A 17,593-nucleotide genomic window follows, 5' to 3' on the forward strand; every position below is an offset into this window, starting at 1 on the left:
AACTCAACAGTAAATTGTATCCATGCCTTGTTTCATATACTAATACTTTAACCTATAAAATTGGCTTCTTCTTAGTTATTTCATTTTCCTTTAACTTTTTAAAATGCTTTAGATTTACTAAATAAGCATCCTAACAGTACTTGACAGAGGAGAATTGGAGGATGTGGATAATGGGCCAAGTGCATGATAAATTCTTGTAGAACCAGGAGTTGATTAAAACTCCTCATTTAAAAAACTTGCTTATTTTCACAAAAAGGCACCAGTTGATAAAAATCTGAATGAGCTACAACTAGATTCATTTCAGAACCATTCAAAATCATAAGGGCCATTGGAAATGACACAGATAACTTGAAAAATGTTTTATAAAGGTAAATATATGCTTACCATACAACCTGGCATTCTCACTGCTAGGTATTTATCTAAAAGAAATAAAATATATGTATTCACAAAAAACTGTATGTGAATGTTTATATCAGCTTTACTCATAATTGCCAAAAATGGAAATAACCCAACCTTCAATTGGTAAATGGATAAACAAACTGTGGTGCATCCACACAACAGGATACTACTCAGCAATTAAATGGGAAAAACACAGACTACAGATGCATGTAACAAGTAAGTCAGACTCAAAAACTCAAAATGCATGAGTCCACTTATATAATATCCTGAGAATGGCAAAACACGAGGAACCAAAACAAATCAGTGGTTTCTCAAAGTTGGAGATTGAAGGAGGGATGACTACAAAGGGGAAGGCAGAAACATTTGGGAGTCACAGAAATGTTATCTAACTTGATTATGGTGATAATTTCATGAAAGTAGGCATTCATCAAAACTCATAAAACTATATGCCAAGAAAGGATGTTACAGGATGCAAATTATGCTTTAATAAATCCCAATTAAAAAAATTAGGACCACCAGCCATAACATGAAGTCTAAAGGCCAAGACATGTCTAAAATTTGGTTTGTCAGTTATTGAATTATTCTTTTAACATCTGGTTGTTTCAGTACAAAAGAAAAATACAAAATAAGTTTATTGAAAAATATTCGAAAATATAAATTGAAACGAGAACTTTATTATTTTTGGCCTATAAGATTGTAAAGATTATGAAGAACAATATTCTCCACTGTTGTGAGAACATATGGATATGAATTCAACCAAAAGCCTTAAAAGTGTTCATACTCTGTTTCAGCATTTCTACGTCTATGAATTTATCTTAAATTATTAATTGAGCTTAGAAAAATATATATTTAAGGAACATTTACCTTAGTATTACTTATAATTGTGGGAAATTGGAAGTGGAAGCAATTATCTATGTCTAACAAATGTAATGGTTTATATATGGATTATAACTTTTAAAAACACAATGTTATTATGCAGCACAGTGATTATGATTTGGAGCTCTGAAGTGAAAAATATGGAACATATTTCTGTGAAAATGGAAAGTAAGGATTCCTATTCTTGTTTCAGAACACAGACCAGTTGTGTGACCTTGGGTGTATTACGTAACCTATGTCGCTTTCTCCGTAAAATGGAAATAAGACACACTCAAATGACTTCACATATTTTATATGTGAAGTTCTCTGCATAATTCCAAGCACATATTAAGCTATAATTGAAGATTAGCTTTTAATATTCCTGATATGACTGTTATATTTACTGATCTGAAATTATATGTCTATGATGCATTGTTATGTGAATAAAAGCAATAAAATATACAGGGAAATTCTGTATTCAACACAAACCCACACACACGTTCATTGGGTCTTGAAGGTTATTTTAAGAAAATGTTTCCTCTGATTATTGTGATAACCCTATAGATACTTCCTATTCATTTTTTGTTTGGCTTATTCAGATTTTCAGATCATAAATACCTACAAATTATTTACTAATTGCTTCTTTAATCAAAACTATGAAAAATAAACTTCTTGTTTCATAAAACTGTGAATTGAGTCATTGCTTATTTACCTAGTTTTAGTCAAATACAATTTTATATTTTTTCAACAAAATGTTTTCACAGAACTGTGATTCTCTGATTGATTTTGAAGGCCCTCCATAGTGTCTCCAGGATGGTCCCCAATAAGGAAACAGACCTGAAAAAAGAGGGAGATGAACGACTGGGATCAGGTTCCCATCCATGTGTAACTAATTATGTGTGCATTGGAAATGATTTTTAAATCTGTCATTGATTATTCTCTCCTTAATTAATGACTGAATGAATCATATAATTTAAAGATACAGTCATCAATTCTATATTTATTCACATAAATCAGATGAGAAAGTTTCTAGTCTATATTCCAAAGTAATTTAATAAAAGATGCTTTTATAAAAGGCCTGTTAGATAACTGAGGGGAAAAGCTGTCTTTTATTCTTCATGTAGTACGTAATAATTCATAAATAGTATGGAAAAATAGATACTGAGTACACTGGAGTATAAATAGGAAAATGACATATGGCAAAATAATAACAGAATATGCTAGTATTTTTAACCTAAAATGTTGATGCCTGTTGGAAATTTTTAAGCTTCTACTTTCAATTTCCTTTTTTTAAACAAAATTAAATTTTACAAATGAGAACACATTATAGCATGTAAATATTGATTTACTTCAAATATTTTTCATAAATGCTCAAAGCTTAAAGAAAAATGCCTACATATGAATATATTTAGTTCCACTAACTATTCCAATATCTAATCACTAATAAGATTGTTTTGACAAGGTCCTATATAACATTTATATTACAGTTCAGCAGCTCTGTAAAACAAAGATTTGCATTATAGAAAATCAACTGAATCTTAAATAGATTGCCAGAGTTACTCACGCACAGCATTCTGAAACCTCAAAGGAATTTATCACAGGAAACGCAGTAATGTATAATCATATTTGTCTTGGCAAGAAACCACAGGATTGTTTTGCTATTGCTATGACACTAATATATGCAACATTTTATACTACAATATTTCCTGCATATGTGCAACGTATGAAATAGACAATTCGTATAAACTTTTAAATCCATGAAGTCTTCGTATGGGAGTATCCTAGTGTGAAATTAAAAAAAAAAAAATCTCATTAAAGAAATTATTGTTGCAGGAGGGAACTAACTTGTGTGAAGCACCTATGTGCCAAGAAGTTTATCTGTGATGTGTTAATTCCAACAATTATCCTACAGGGAAACCAACATTGGATCAATTCTTCAGATAAGGAGAGGAGTGATTTGTCTAACTCCATTTCAATATTATGCAGCTGCACCAGGCTTCAAACCTAGCTCCAAAATCCAAGCTCTCTGTCAGCCCATCACTCTGACTAAATTCCACTTCACGTTTCACCATGACCACTGTAATCTTATAAAATCTGCAAAAGAGTCAATCAATGTAAAGTTCAATTCCTTGGGTCACCGGGAGCTCTTTCAGAACATTCCTATCGATGTAATTTTTTTTTTGCAGTTGCCATGGGAATTAAACATGGCAATTTTCATCTGTAATAGTATATACTCATTATAATATTTCTAAATTTTTGGAGCTATTATCACTTCTTATCACTGTCATTCAGCTGATGTTTCTGTTAAGAGGGGTGTGCTTTTACATGATGAGCTTCATGGGGTAGTGTAGGTTGGTGAAGAGCCCCTTATCCTAGGTGTAAAACTGAATCTTGTAAACTATTTCTATCATGACTTTCCCCTTCTTTTTGGCAAGAGAGAATTCCCTTTGGTTCAATTGATTAAGAGCACATGAACCTAAGAAAAAATAGTGCCTGAGTTTAGATGGAAAAAATCATTTTCTCAAAAAGCATTTTCAAATTAGCCAGGAGTGGTTATTGTGGCCTGTCGTACCTACCTTAATAAAACTATATGGATATTAATTTCCCTTAGATCTACTGGAAATATCCCATTTTCTGTCAAATCCTATTCATCCTTGTATTTATTTTTAAGTATTTTTGTTCCTTTACCAGATAAAGCCTTTTTTTCTAGATTTTCTATATGGCATCAGTTAAAATGCATAATTCATACATTATCTCCCTGTGCTGACCTCTGCCAGTCTCATAGACTCAGCATTGGTCCTTGGAGTGAGAATAAGCACAGGCAGGAGACAGAGGACTACAGAGCTCAGTGCTTTGCTGCTGGGGTGACTGCAGTCTGTCCTATGAGGATTGTCTGGAAGGAATGCCAGTGCACACCTTACCCGTTAATTATAAAGGATAGGAAGCTGTGAAGAAAGAACAGGGAAAGGCCATAGATGGAGGATCAGCATACACTATGGGTAGGGGAGAGGGATGGTTTTCTTAGTGACACTCTGGCTGGAAGCCCTTTTCTACTGTAAATCATGAGGTGAGATAAGTCCTCTAAATCAGCACCTTACAGCAGACTTTGCCAAATGACATGTGGCCAGTCACGATGGCATAACATGGCTTGGTTTTACTGAGATCTAGTGAGCATCATCTGCAGCATTCAACTGGATTCTTACGATAGCCTTTCAGATTCTTTTGTTGTTTCATATTGCTCTCTTATTCTCCTCTCTGAACAAGCCCTTTCCTTCCTTAAAGTCCTTCCAAAAAGGACTTTTTGGAAGGACTTTAAGGAAGTCCTTTTTGGAAGGTACCCAGTTGCTTACAGCATAAACATCAACCTCTTAATGTTGTATAAAACATCCTTCATCACCTTCATCCAAGGTCACACAGAACACTTTTCCATGTATTTATTTCCTAATTGTAGTTGCTCTCTAATGATTTGCCTATTCATGAACTTGACCAATCAGGCTGTTTTCTATATTATAGACATCAACTTTTTGACATGTGTGTTGTTTATATTTTATACTTTGTAATTGGCCTTTTGTAAATCATTTTAAACTACTCTTGGTAACTTATTTTTTTAAATGCTTGAACATTTTTTCTAGTTACCAATGCCAAGAATGAAGCACTGATAATGAGTCCCACCTTTATGAAATCTGGAGAATTTTATATTTTTACATTTTTGCTGGTATTATCTAGAATTCATCTCATTTTGTCATCTTAATTTTCTTTTCTTATATATCTTCTACTTAAATTTTACAGTTTTGTACAGTTTGTTACTTTATTTTACTAATTAGTTTTAATTTTACTAGTTTTATATTGAAATGGTTTCTATTCTTTCTGCCAATTCATTCATATCCTAATTTGATCTCTAGTTACTGGTGTATTACTCAGTTAATTGCTAAACATTTTTGGTACCTTTTTGTGAGTAGTTTAATTCCTGAATTCTTGTAGAGCTGATATTTTATGGTTGTTTTAATACTGAAATGACCTTTTGGGTAGAAATAGGATTACGTCATGAACTAATTCCTTGAAAATTCTGAAGACATTACTACATCTAGAAAAGATAGAGTAGGATAGATGTTGCATCTAATGTTATTCAGACACAAGTCTGAGACCAGCATGCTGTCAGCCTTGGATAGGTCAACAACTCTTTCTGTCTTTGTGGTTGTATTAGTTTTCACTAGGTAATGCTATATACCTAGTATATACACAGTGTGTGGCTATATACAGTGTGTGGCTGTATATAGTGTGTGTATATTATATACATAATATATATTATATATACACACACTATAATATATAGTATTACCTAGTGTATGTATATATATATTGTATATATATATGTGTGTATATATAGTATATGTGTATATATATAGTATAACAACCCCAAAGGCTCAGTGACTTCCAACAATAATACTTATTTCATCCTCATACTACATGTTGTTGGCCAGGTTCTTAATCTGCTCTAGGCCACAGGTTGGAGGCAGGCTGGCTTCTCCTGTCTTTCCATTTTACAGCCCAGGCTGAGGCAGCAGTACTTGTCTGGAAAATGATCTTTTCCTGCAAAAAGGCAGGGGCAAGAATACTGGCAGAAACTCATGATAGCTCTACATGTTTCTGATTAATGAAGTTTATATCAGGTCTATTCACATGTTATTGACAAAGTCCAAAGTAACTGGAGTAGGAAGAACACTCTGCCTAAGGAAGGAAATAGCTAATAACTGGGAACAATACTACTACCTATCACAGAACTTACAAGGTTCTTTCTTGAGTACTGAAATTCAAAAATTTCACTGAGGAGCATCTAATTCCAATACATATTTCAATAGTTATTTTTTATCCTTTTAACCCTTCCAGCTTAAAGATTCAAGTATTTATTTGGAAGAAAATTTCCTTTAAAGTGTATTTCTAAATATTGTCATCTTCTTCAGATACAATGATCCACATGTTAGGTTTTTGTGGTATGTCCTCCACATCTATGATCTTTTCTCAGATATCAATTTAATTCTCATTTTTTAAATTATAAAATAATATAACCAACAACTTTTTCCAGTGTGAACTTTGTTCTTTATGGTTTCTAGTATAGTTTTAATCCCACCATGACATTATTTGTTTTCTTATATTACATTCCTGATTGTGTCAGCTATCTTTCATCTGACATTCATTTCACAAGTTTTCTTTAATTTCCTTGACTGTGGGAAGAAGATGGTATCTACAATAAATTTAATTATTTTTATTGTTTTATATATATATATTTTTTTTTTTTTTTTTTTTTTTTATGAAGTCTCACTCTGTTGCCGAGGCTGGAGTGCAGTGCCATGATCTTGGTTCGCTGTAACCTCCGCCTCCCGGTTTCAAGCAATTCTCCTGCCTCAGCTTCCCAAGTAGCTGGGACTACAGGCACGTGCCACCAGGCCCAGATAATTTTTATATTTTCAGGAGAGGCGAGGTTTCACCATGTTGACCAGGCTGGTCTTGAACTCCTGACCTCAGGTGATCCACCCGCCTTGGCCTCCCAAAGTACTGGGATTACAGGTGTGAGCCACGGCGCCCAGCCAAATTTCTTGTAATCTTTTGTTTGTTTCTTAAAAAAAAATTGTGCTAAATGCACAATTTGGCAGAGAAAAATAAACCAAATACTTTCAGAAAGGTCGTGCGAGCCCTAAGGAAGTACAGTGTTTTAAATTACCCTGGGGCAGTTTTTCTGAGGGCCTTTTGTCTATCTGAACATATCAGCAGTCAATCCAATGAGGAAGCACTGGAACCTCTTCAGAGAGCAGGTTTGTTTGTTTGTTCGTTTCTTAAAAACAAACAAACAAAACCCCCCAAAAAACCCCATGCTCTATTAAAATATCTCTTTCTCTCTCTTCTGTGTCATTTGAAAGGATTTAAGTTCTTGTCCTGATTATTCATGCTTGAAATAGGACAGATTTAGCTCAGTTCATTTTCCTAAAATGAGTGGGAAAGGAGTCATCAGTTATCTCTTAATGATAATCATGAATTGCTAGGGAATCCTCTACTTAGATCATGAGCAGAAAAGCTGGAGGATGTAGTTTTATATCATCAGTCTGAGAGGACTGTGAGAAGAAGCTAAGACCATGAGCATTTTCAGGAAGGTCACTTTGTCTCTATACAATTTCATTCATTATGTTTGTTGAAACCAGGAAGACTACCGATCAGTTCAGTCGAACTTCTATTCGAGGAGTATGTGCAATCCTTGCAGGCAGGTTTTGGTTCTGGACAAAGGGAACTCCTCATCCAGGTGTGAGGTACCCATCCAGTTCATAAAAGCTTTCCTTGATCTGGCATGAACCCCTAATAGTGAGAAGCCTAATCTGAGGACAGCTTCTTGTCTCAGAGCTTTCTTTGGGCATTTGCTTATTTGCTAACTCTGTCTCAACATGGTGTTGATCCAAGGTGTTGAGATGTTCTCCAAATGAAACGAACTCCTTACTCTGTTAGAGATTGCTCCTCGCTCTCATTCCCACTCTTTGGAATTTTGGGATATTATTGGGGCCACATAGACTTTTAGCTACTCGTACAGCACTGTATTTCTTAAAGAGCAAAGAAAAAATGGCATTGTCCTTTGTGAGATTTCCTAAAACTGGGTTTATTTGTACCATATCTAGTCAAAATGCCAAAAGAATTTTACTTTATCTAGTTTTCATTCTTGGTGACACAGCTATTAAGATATTAATTCCTACATTATTTTTGATAATATAGGAGTGTAAAGGTAATGAAATGTAAACGTCTCCATCTCTAGTTCCTAGAGTCAGACATTTGTTTCTTGGACTCCTAAGAATAATTAATAGAGTCTTTGTGTCTTGGAGATATCCTGAAGCCAGCAACACCGAAGCTTTTGTTTTGTTTGAGATATGTGGGCCACTGAAGACCAGAGCCAGCAAAGCATGAATTTGAGAGAAAGGGGTGGTGTGGCCCATGAGGATATTTGGCTCCCTGGGTCCTTGGGTGGATGGGGGGTTTGTAGATCCTGTAAATGAGAAGCATCTGCACACGGCTCACATGAAGGGCCCCAGGGCTACTGGTACCTAAAATAGGGATGGCTGCAGGTGCCACAGAAAGCTGAACCCTGGGTATGAAGGTATGAGAGATACCCCCAAGATTTCCATACACAATTTGGCAGAGAAAACTAAACCAAACACTTTCAGAAAGGTCGTGTGAGCCCTAAGGAAGTACAGGGTTTTAAATTACCCTGGGGGAGTTTTTCTGAGGGCCTTTTGTCTATCTGAACGTATCAGCAGTCACTCCAATGAGGAAGCACTGGAACCTCCTCAGAGAGCACCTTAAATAATTGAATAATTTTTAAAAAGATAATGACTTTCAGTCATAAACTTATTCATGAATAGTATAGTATTTCATTGTAGGAATAAGGAAAAGAAGGAAGAAAAGAAAGAAGGAAAGAAGGAAGGGAGGAGGGAAGGAAGGAGGAAGGAAGGAAAGAAAGGTCAGAAATGTGGATAAGGTCATGGTCCACTAACCTCAGTTGACTCCTTCAGTTTAAGCATTGCTCTGACTGGTGTCTGTTTCTCTCTCTCTTTCCTTCCTTCCTTCCTTCCTTCCTTCCTTCCTTCCTTCCTTCCTTCCTTCCTTCCTTCCTTCCTTTTTTTTCTTTCTTTCTTTCTTTTTCTCTCTCTCATCCACATGTCCCTTTCTATACTACTAAAGATAAATAGATGGTATTTTGCCTAAGTGATTTTATTATATATACATTTAATATACATATAAAGTTTTTTTTTTAAAACTTTCCAATATATATTGGAAAACTTCCCATGTCTTGATTTACCTCATCCATTTTAGCTTTTAAATAATAATAATAATTATAGTTACGATTATTAAGGGTTTCACTGGTACCAGACACGGTTTAAGTGCTTTACCATTAACTTATTGAACTCATATAATGATCAATTTATGAAAGAGAAAACTGAATCACCAGGCATTTAAGTGAGTTGCCTAAGTTCAAAATTATCCAAAATTCTCAGCTAGTTTGCCTCCAGAACCTAAGAGCAAAAGCACTACACTACAATGTACTGGATCCCGTTGATTTAATAATTCACTACTCATATATATTTAAGCTTTTCATGATTTAATACGACAAAGAGTCATACAAAAGTTACTAGTAACCTGAATATTTAGTGGACGTTAGGATATAATGGGCCAGTTTCCACAGATGATTAATTATTTTCACAAACCAAATGTAATGAATGTTCAGATATACTTGGCTTTCAGAAAAATCAGGACTTTTCCTCATAAACTATGGTAATTAGCTATATGAAAAACTCCCTATAATTAAGGGATAAATTGCTGGCGTAAAAATAAAGAATGCTGGTATGCTATAATTACACTGCAGCTTATATTTTGTCAAACATGTACTTTGAACATAAAAGGTTATATAAGTACATAATTTCTAAACGAAACCCTTTGCCTTCTCCATACAAAAGTGACAACCAGAAAATGACAGCTTGGCATAATAATGCTAAAACTCTTGGTCATGCTTGCAGACCAAACTTTCACACCAGGCTCCCTTACGTTTTTCAGAGGGCCAGCTTTAAGGTCTAATGCCACTCTCCAACTATCAATTATTAAGATCAAAGTACTGGGAAGAATTTTGCATTTACTTGTTTACCAATATGAGCCATGATTAATGCAATAAGGTGAGTACCCGCTTAGTGATGTTCACAGGCTCTTGGAAACCAAGTTTAAGTAGAATGAAGTATAATGAAACCAATTTGACCATAGGCTAATTGATATAAGCAGGAATTAAGTTTCTATGGCATATTTCTGGTCACAAAGACATCACCAAACTTCTAAATAAAGACCAAAATGGTTCTAATATAAAACACTGGAATAAATGTGATTATACATACATACATTTAAGAAAGATTAATAGAAACAAGCATGATAATTATCTGCCCAATTATTTTGGTTCAGGGTAGCATGTGGCCAGAACCTAGCATAGCAGCTCAGGGCTAAGGCAGTAACCAGCCCTGGACAGGATGCCATCCCACAGCAGGTGCACTAACACACACACATCACATTCACCCACACTGGGACCATTTAAGCATGCTACTTCACCTAATAGGTAGTCTTTGGGAGGTGGGAGGAAAACAGGGTAGAAAAGCCATGCAGACATGGGGAGAATGTGCAAACTCCAGACAGCAGCCCTAGCTAGAGAGAGAGAGAGAGTGTGTGTGTGTGTGTTTGTTTTTTTCTCATCGGTGTTAGAAAGAAATGATATTGAATGAAATGATGTCATTCGAAGACCTGCTGTGTATTTATCCCAAATGCTCCTTATCACACACAAAAAGAGAAAGCTATTGTAGGCTTCCCTTAAGTGGTAGCCTTCCTCCCTTTCTGCCTGATGAACACAAATACATGTCCTCTCAGCAGCACAGTTCCAAAGGCATGCCTGAGATGTATTCTCAGCACCTGGCCTTGTGATCATCCCATGCTCTTTGTGAGTGCAGGGGGCAGAACTTGCACTGTGCAGACAGCATCCTGCCTGGGAACAGGAATACAAAGATGGGAGAGTAAAGCTGGAGCTCAGTGTGGTGCCAATGTACTATAGTGAGTAAGGGGAGAACTGAATCAGATTCAAACCATTTTTATTTCCTAGCTACCGGAGTGAAAACAGAGTGCATAAATTTGTTATGAACCAAAAAATTAATAAAAGAAACATGCCACTTAACCTAATATGTACATGAATACATATATTAACGAATACTCATCTCTAACAATTTATACATGAATAGAATATTTTTGCTTTTACTCTCAAATATTTCAAAGCTCCCTATAAATAAAAATGAACTAGCATAACATTGACAAGAACCTTTTAAATAATTTAATAGATATAATGATGTAATGATATATATGAATATTTGGCAATGCTAGAAAGCTACCAAAGAACATTCATGCAAATAAATGTTAAAAGGTAGAAGGCAGTGATTATTACTGAAGTTAATTTCAGACGTATACAAAATGAAAAGGTTGTAATAGTTACCCTGACCATATTATTCAAAATATGTCTAAGATCTCTTCCTATATTTCACAACCCTTATTTTTTAGAGATGGGATCAGAGATGGGGTCTCTATCTGTTGCCCAGGCTGGAGTACAGTGGTGTGATCATAGCTCACTGCAGCCTTGAACTCCTGGGCTCGAGCAGTTATCCTCTCTCAGTCTCCTGAGTCTCTGGGACTACAGGCACATGCCACCACACCTGGCTAATTTTTATTTTTAATTTTTTTTTTCCAGAAATGGAGTCTCGCTATTGTTACAGCCCAGGGTGGTCTCGAATTCCTGACCTTAAGGGATCCTTCCCCCTTAGCCTCCCAAAGCACTGGCATTACAAGCATGAACCATTATCCCTGGGCTAAATTCTACTGTTTTTAATCTTTATTTAGTAAGTTAAACAAGATCTAATTTTGTACAGATTATTCAGCTTTTAAACACATTTTCTTACATAGGTATGTGTCTCAAAACATTACATTGTATATTTTTTCTCAGCTGTTTATCAATGATCTGGACTTTTGCAAATTACTTAACCAGTTGGAAGTTCAGTTTTCTTAACTGTAAAATAGGAATATGCATTGTAATAGGATATCAGCTAAGTCACTATAGAAAAGAAATTAGAACAATTTAATGGCTGAGAGGAGAAAGTAGTTCACTTCTTTCTCAGAACCATCTAGGCTGGGTGAAATCTGTTCCATAAGCTCATCCAGGGACCCAGGTTAGCAGGATAGATTGATCATCTTACAAAGGGATTTCCGAGGTTGCTCCAGTCATACCTTTTTCATTTGGTGAGAAAGGGTAGAGAATGTCCAGGGCAAGAGTCTTCAAAGAGATAAATCAGAGGTTGAACTTATTCCTTCTGCTCACATTCCATTTGTCTAAACTTGGTCTCATGGTTACACCTAACTGCAAGGGAAGCTGGGAAACATAGATTGTAGCTGGGCAGTCATGAATATAGCTAAAATTAGGGGATTCAATTATTAAAAGGAAGAAGGGGAGAAGGAATACTGAGTATTAGCAGTTCTTACCATTATAATGAGGATCGTGTTTAAAAATTGCTGTGAGTACTGAAATTGGATTTGTAGAGCATAGAAGTATTTTGTGGGATTTATATAAACCATCAGCACAGGACTTGACACATACTGATGATTATTAAATGGTAGTCATTATTAGTGTTAGTATATTATTATCATTAAATACTTCTATCCTTACCTGAATGCTTGAATTCTCTCCAAAGTATCATGGGCAAGTAATTATTTAGCTATTCTGGAATTCCTATAGTAAAAGGAAATTTTATCTCTCTTAAGGCAGCCATTTCATTTTCAGAGTTTTTTCTTCTTTCTAGCCATTATTTATCTTCTTACACTCACTTTGCTTTGTCCTAATTGTGATCTCAGACACGCTCCAGAACACACCTCACCCCTCTGTCATACAAGAGTCCTTCAGATTCTTATGGGAAGCTATTGCTTCTTTCATGAGTTTTCTTTAAGCACTTTTTTTTGTTCCTCCAACAGTCCCTCGTAATCCATGATGTTGAGTACATCCCAAAGAAATTCATTCACTCATTTAACAAATATTTATTGAGTATCAACTATTTTATCAATGTCCACTTTAAAACTGTGTTGTCAAGATCAGTACACACTATTCAAAGTTGGTCTGACCAGAGCCTAGCAGTGCACACCATGTCAACCCCCTCATTCAGGGTATCATTTTCCCCAAGTGGGCCTTAAGACCATTTAACTCTTTTGTTAGTCCTATCATACTGTTGACACATGTTGACTTGGTGCCTGTTACACCCCAAGCCTTTTTCATTTGTGCAATTAACCTAGATGTACCCTACTTTACACATGAAGTTTTTAAAAAATCCAAATACAAAATGTTTCCTTTATTTCTAGTTAAATATGAATTGCATCTCATTGCAGTCACTGAATTTTTATTCTTTCGTTGAATATGTTAATTATCTTTCACAGATACACACAATCTGAATACCTGATTAGTGTGTAACTGACTCTTCAGCTAAGATACTGACCAAATGTGGAAGTGAACAAGACTGAAGAGAAGCCACTAGTATACCTCAGAGCAATCATTTAACTAGTTACAAATGCACATAACTGCACCAACATTTACGAAATATTATCCTATGTGGTTCTTCCAAAAGTCTCAAGAAAAGTTTTTGTCATATACTTGGTTTCTGTGCTCACTGCCATGCCCAATGAGGCCTTGGCCGACCAGGCCAAGTGCTACTATCAGGCTGCATTCAGCCCAATGGAGTCTCAGAATCTCCCTCATTAGAAGAGCATGACTGGTGTTTTCCTGATGTTAGACCTTTGTGCACTGAGATTCAACAAATCCTTATTGAATTGTGAATGTGGGCCAGGCATTGTGCTGAGCACTTTCTCCTATAAATGGAACATGGAAGATACGGAATATATTTTGTAAAAATTGCAATATATCCTCAAGGAAAACTATTTTATTTTTCCTATGTGTGAGACCAGTACACAATGTTCCTTATTTAGAAACTACGGCAAAGTACTAAATAGATTTCACATACAGGTACTCCTCACCTTTTAGCATGAGGAAAACAAACACATATTTTATTTTTTGATACAGTCTCACTCTGTTGCCTAAGCTGGACTGCAGCGGCATGATCTTGGCTCACTGCAACCTTTGCTTCCCAGGTTCAAGTGATTCTGGTGCCTCAGCCTCCCAAGTAGCTGGGACTACAGGTGCATGCCACCACGCCCAGCTAATTTTTGTATTTTTTTGGTAGAGATGAGGTTTCTCCACGTTGGCCAGGCTGGTCTTGAACTACTGGTCTCCAGTGATCTGTCCGCCTTGGCCTCCCAAAGAGCTGGGATTGATTACAGGCCAGGTGTGAGCCACTGTGACCAGCCTACAGATTTTTTAAATGTGATATATATTTTTCTATTATTATCTCTTTAGTGGCCAAATTCTTGCTAAATATCACATTACACTCTGAGGCTAAGTAAATCAACATAAACTGTGTGGACATGCTCCAGATATACATACAGGAATGATGATTCATTTGCTCTAGATATTATAGTTTCGAATTTAAATTGTGAATCACCTGTACAGATGTTACCTTTTCCAAAGGACTTTCTACTCGAGGAATGCTGATTGTTGGCATCTGTGCCAGATTATCCATGTGTATATGCTCATTTTCTGCTTGTCTTCCTTTGAAATTATTTACCACGCACACAACCTAAAATTTCAGAAAACAATTACAGTTAAAGCAAACTGTGCTCACTGTGACTTTCACCCTTTTGAGGAGCTTAATAAATCTAAACATCTAAGAAAGTATTAAAGTTACTTAAATGTTACATGTATATGAATTTATATCGATTTATCATATACATTTATTGTAAAGTTTATTGTATAAATTTTAATAGCTGCTCCAATGCAGATATGTTTAAGAAAACTCACAGTTAATATGTAGCTCACTCAATTATGACAATTTTACTATTCAAAAATTTTCATTGAAGTATAGTCAATGCTCAAATCGATCATAACACCAACCTTATAAAAACTTATAGCAAGCTAACCTTTTCCTAATATGGCTAACCTACAATTTAATTTAAATGCTAATTATTTTTCATTGCTTCAGTATCATTATATTCATAATAAACCTTTTACAATTGGCACTCTCTAATTTAGCAGCATCCCTTAATGAACCTAGTTTGTCATCTATTATTGTGTCCCATATATACTCGGCATACCAACAATAGCTTACCGGGGCTACCACTGAAATAGAAAACCCTCTACATAAAGAAAATTGACCCTTGTTTCAATGGATTATATCTCACAGGTGACAGAATTTGAACTAAACCAGAGGTTCTCATACTTAATGTGCATAAAAATACATTTTTGGCATTGTTAAAGATGCATACTCTGAAGCCCTCCCCTAAAGATTCTGATTTAGTAAATGAAGAATGGGGCCTAGGAGTTGGCACTTCAAAAATACATTCAAGAAGCTTCTAATGCAGGTGAATCATATTTAAGAAATAATGAATTAAACATACCTGGAAAATTATTTGCTACTGTTTGCTTATACAATAAACAAGGTATTCTTGGGAAAGGTATTCTTGAGTTTTATTTTCTGTGCTTCATATTCTATTACAAATCAAAATACAGGACTTACTTGCAGCTATAACCTAACGTTCATTTTGTAACGTAAGTACTTAATATATAATTATACATTTACGTTTCATATTTTCATAAATGTTACACTGAAAAGCCTTTTCTTTAGTAGAATTCATTACTGAATATCTTCAAAGGCCAATTAGATCTTGGTTGCTTTCCAGTTTTTAAATAAAATTTACAAATCCATAAAATAATAACATGTACTGAGACTTTATGTCAGAAAAATACTTCTTTGCAAACTGTTATAGACTTCTTATCCTTCCACTTCCCAGAAGAACTACAAATTAGAAACATAGATCAAAGCCTGGTAATTTAGGCCGGGCGCGGTGGCTCACGCCTGTAATCCCAGCACTTTGGGAGGCCGAGACGGGCGGATCACAAGGTCAGGAGATCGAGACCATCCTGGCTAACACGGTGAAACCCCGTCTCTACTAAAAGTACAAAAAACTAGCCGGGCGAGGTGGCGGGCGCCTGTAGTCCCAGCTACTCGGGAGGCTGAGGCAGGAGAATGGCGTAAACCCAGGAGGCGGAGCTTGTAGTGAGCCGAGTTCTCGCCACTGCACTCCAGCCTGGGTGACAGAGCAAAGACTCCGTCTCAAAAAAAAAAAAAAAAAAAAAAAAAAAAAAAAGCCTGGTAATTTGATACCTCAACTTTGCAGTTGCCACTTTAAAGATCTTTAAAGCAAGGGACAGTAAAGGCTTAGAGATGGGTACTTGATAAAACTACTACCTCATGATGTTACCAGCTTCATGACCCCACAGAGGTCGAACAGATACTGATTGCTCTAGAGATAAAGTAAGCAAATTTTTCGTGTTAAAGGAAGATAGTAAATATTTTTGGCTTTGCAGCCTTACAACCTTTGCTGCAACTGTTCAACTGCCTTTTTGGTGCCAAAATAGCCACTGACAGTTCATAAACAAATGGGAGTGTCAATATTCAAAAATAACTTTATTTACAAAGATAGGCAGCAGATCATATTTGGGTCTGTGGGCTGCAGTTGGCTGACCGACCACTGCTCTAAAATACAAATGATATAGTCAAGAATTTTAGCCAACAATAACAACAATGAAACAAATAAGCAGTTTCACACCCATTCCATGAAATACATACACATATACACATATTTCCCTTTTCACTAGTAGTAGAAATTATTGGAAAATTGGGAAGATGAATAACATTGATAATTATTTTGAAGTAAAATTTGTTAACAATGAAATAACTGTACATAGATATATGGATCTCATGTGATAAAAGTTTATCTACAGACAATATGGGCTTCTGGAATGATAATTATTTTATATTATGTAGGTTTTGGAAACTCTTTGAAACGATGTATTGGTTATCTCGTTGCCTTAATTAAGGATCAAGGTAATTCCACTGAAGCAGCTAGGAATTTGCATATGAAATACTTAAGTGACTAACCCATAGCAGATACTGATCAAATTGTATGTACTAGCATCATGATTATTCTTCTTAGTATTTTAATTATCGGGAAATAAATTACCTAATCCTCTGTAGAGTTAGACTCCCAATATTTAAGAAGTCTTGTCTGCTAACATTTACAAGTATGGAACAGATGTCCTGTTTGTAAAAATGGTGATAAGAAAAAGTGAGGGACTTGGTGTTTGATCTTGAGCATGCCTGAGTCTATACGTTCTCAGACAGTTCTCTGGGTCTCAGTTTTATCAATTTGAAAGTGAAAAGGTTGCAATAGATCACTAAATTAACTTCATTTCTTTGTCTGGCAAAGGTATGACAATTCAACAACTACTCAAAACTAAACTCAAGATCTGTCCCCTCCAGCACCCACTCCAAACTTGATCTTTTCTCTGGACACTTTCAAGGAAAGGAAACGTGCCACCCCATCCCTCAACACCCACCTCCACCCCAATGCAGCTGCACAAGGCTAAAAACTTGAATTAATCCTTTACACCTCTTACACATGACCAGTTACTGAATCTGCTCAATGTCACTTTCTAAATATCTTGATATCTAAGTATCTTGATTTCTTATATTTTCTTCATTTTATCTCCTCCACCAACTCCAAATACTAAGCAACTACCACCTGTTGCCTGGATACCTACACAGCTTCATAAACTATCTCTCTAAATCTAATCTTG

General features: G+C 35.6%; 1 protein-coding gene across 2 annotated transcripts in view; it reads right to left on the reverse strand.

Moving 5' to 3' along the window:
• PLPPR5 (phospholipid phosphatase related 5) overlaps window positions 1-17,593 on the reverse strand; it is a 117,342-nt gene that overhangs the window by 10,279 nt on the left and 89,470 nt on the right. Inside the window, exon 5 of one of the 2 annotated variants that reach the window (XM_050778529.1) lies at window positions 14,400-14,534. In XM_050778529.1, the coding sequence (XP_050634486.1) occupies window positions 14,400-14,534 (135 nt within the window). The remainder of the gene's footprint in view (window positions 1-14,399; window positions 14,535-17,593) is intronic. The other variant, XM_050778540.1, reaches the window with a different exon arrangement.

Source organism: Macaca thibetana, chromosome 1, assembly GCF_024542745.1.
Source record: "Macaca thibetana thibetana isolate TM-01 chromosome 1, ASM2454274v1, whole genome shotgun sequence".
NCBI classification, from domain to species: domain Eukaryota; kingdom Metazoa; phylum Chordata; class Mammalia; order Primates; family Cercopithecidae; genus Macaca; species Macaca thibetana.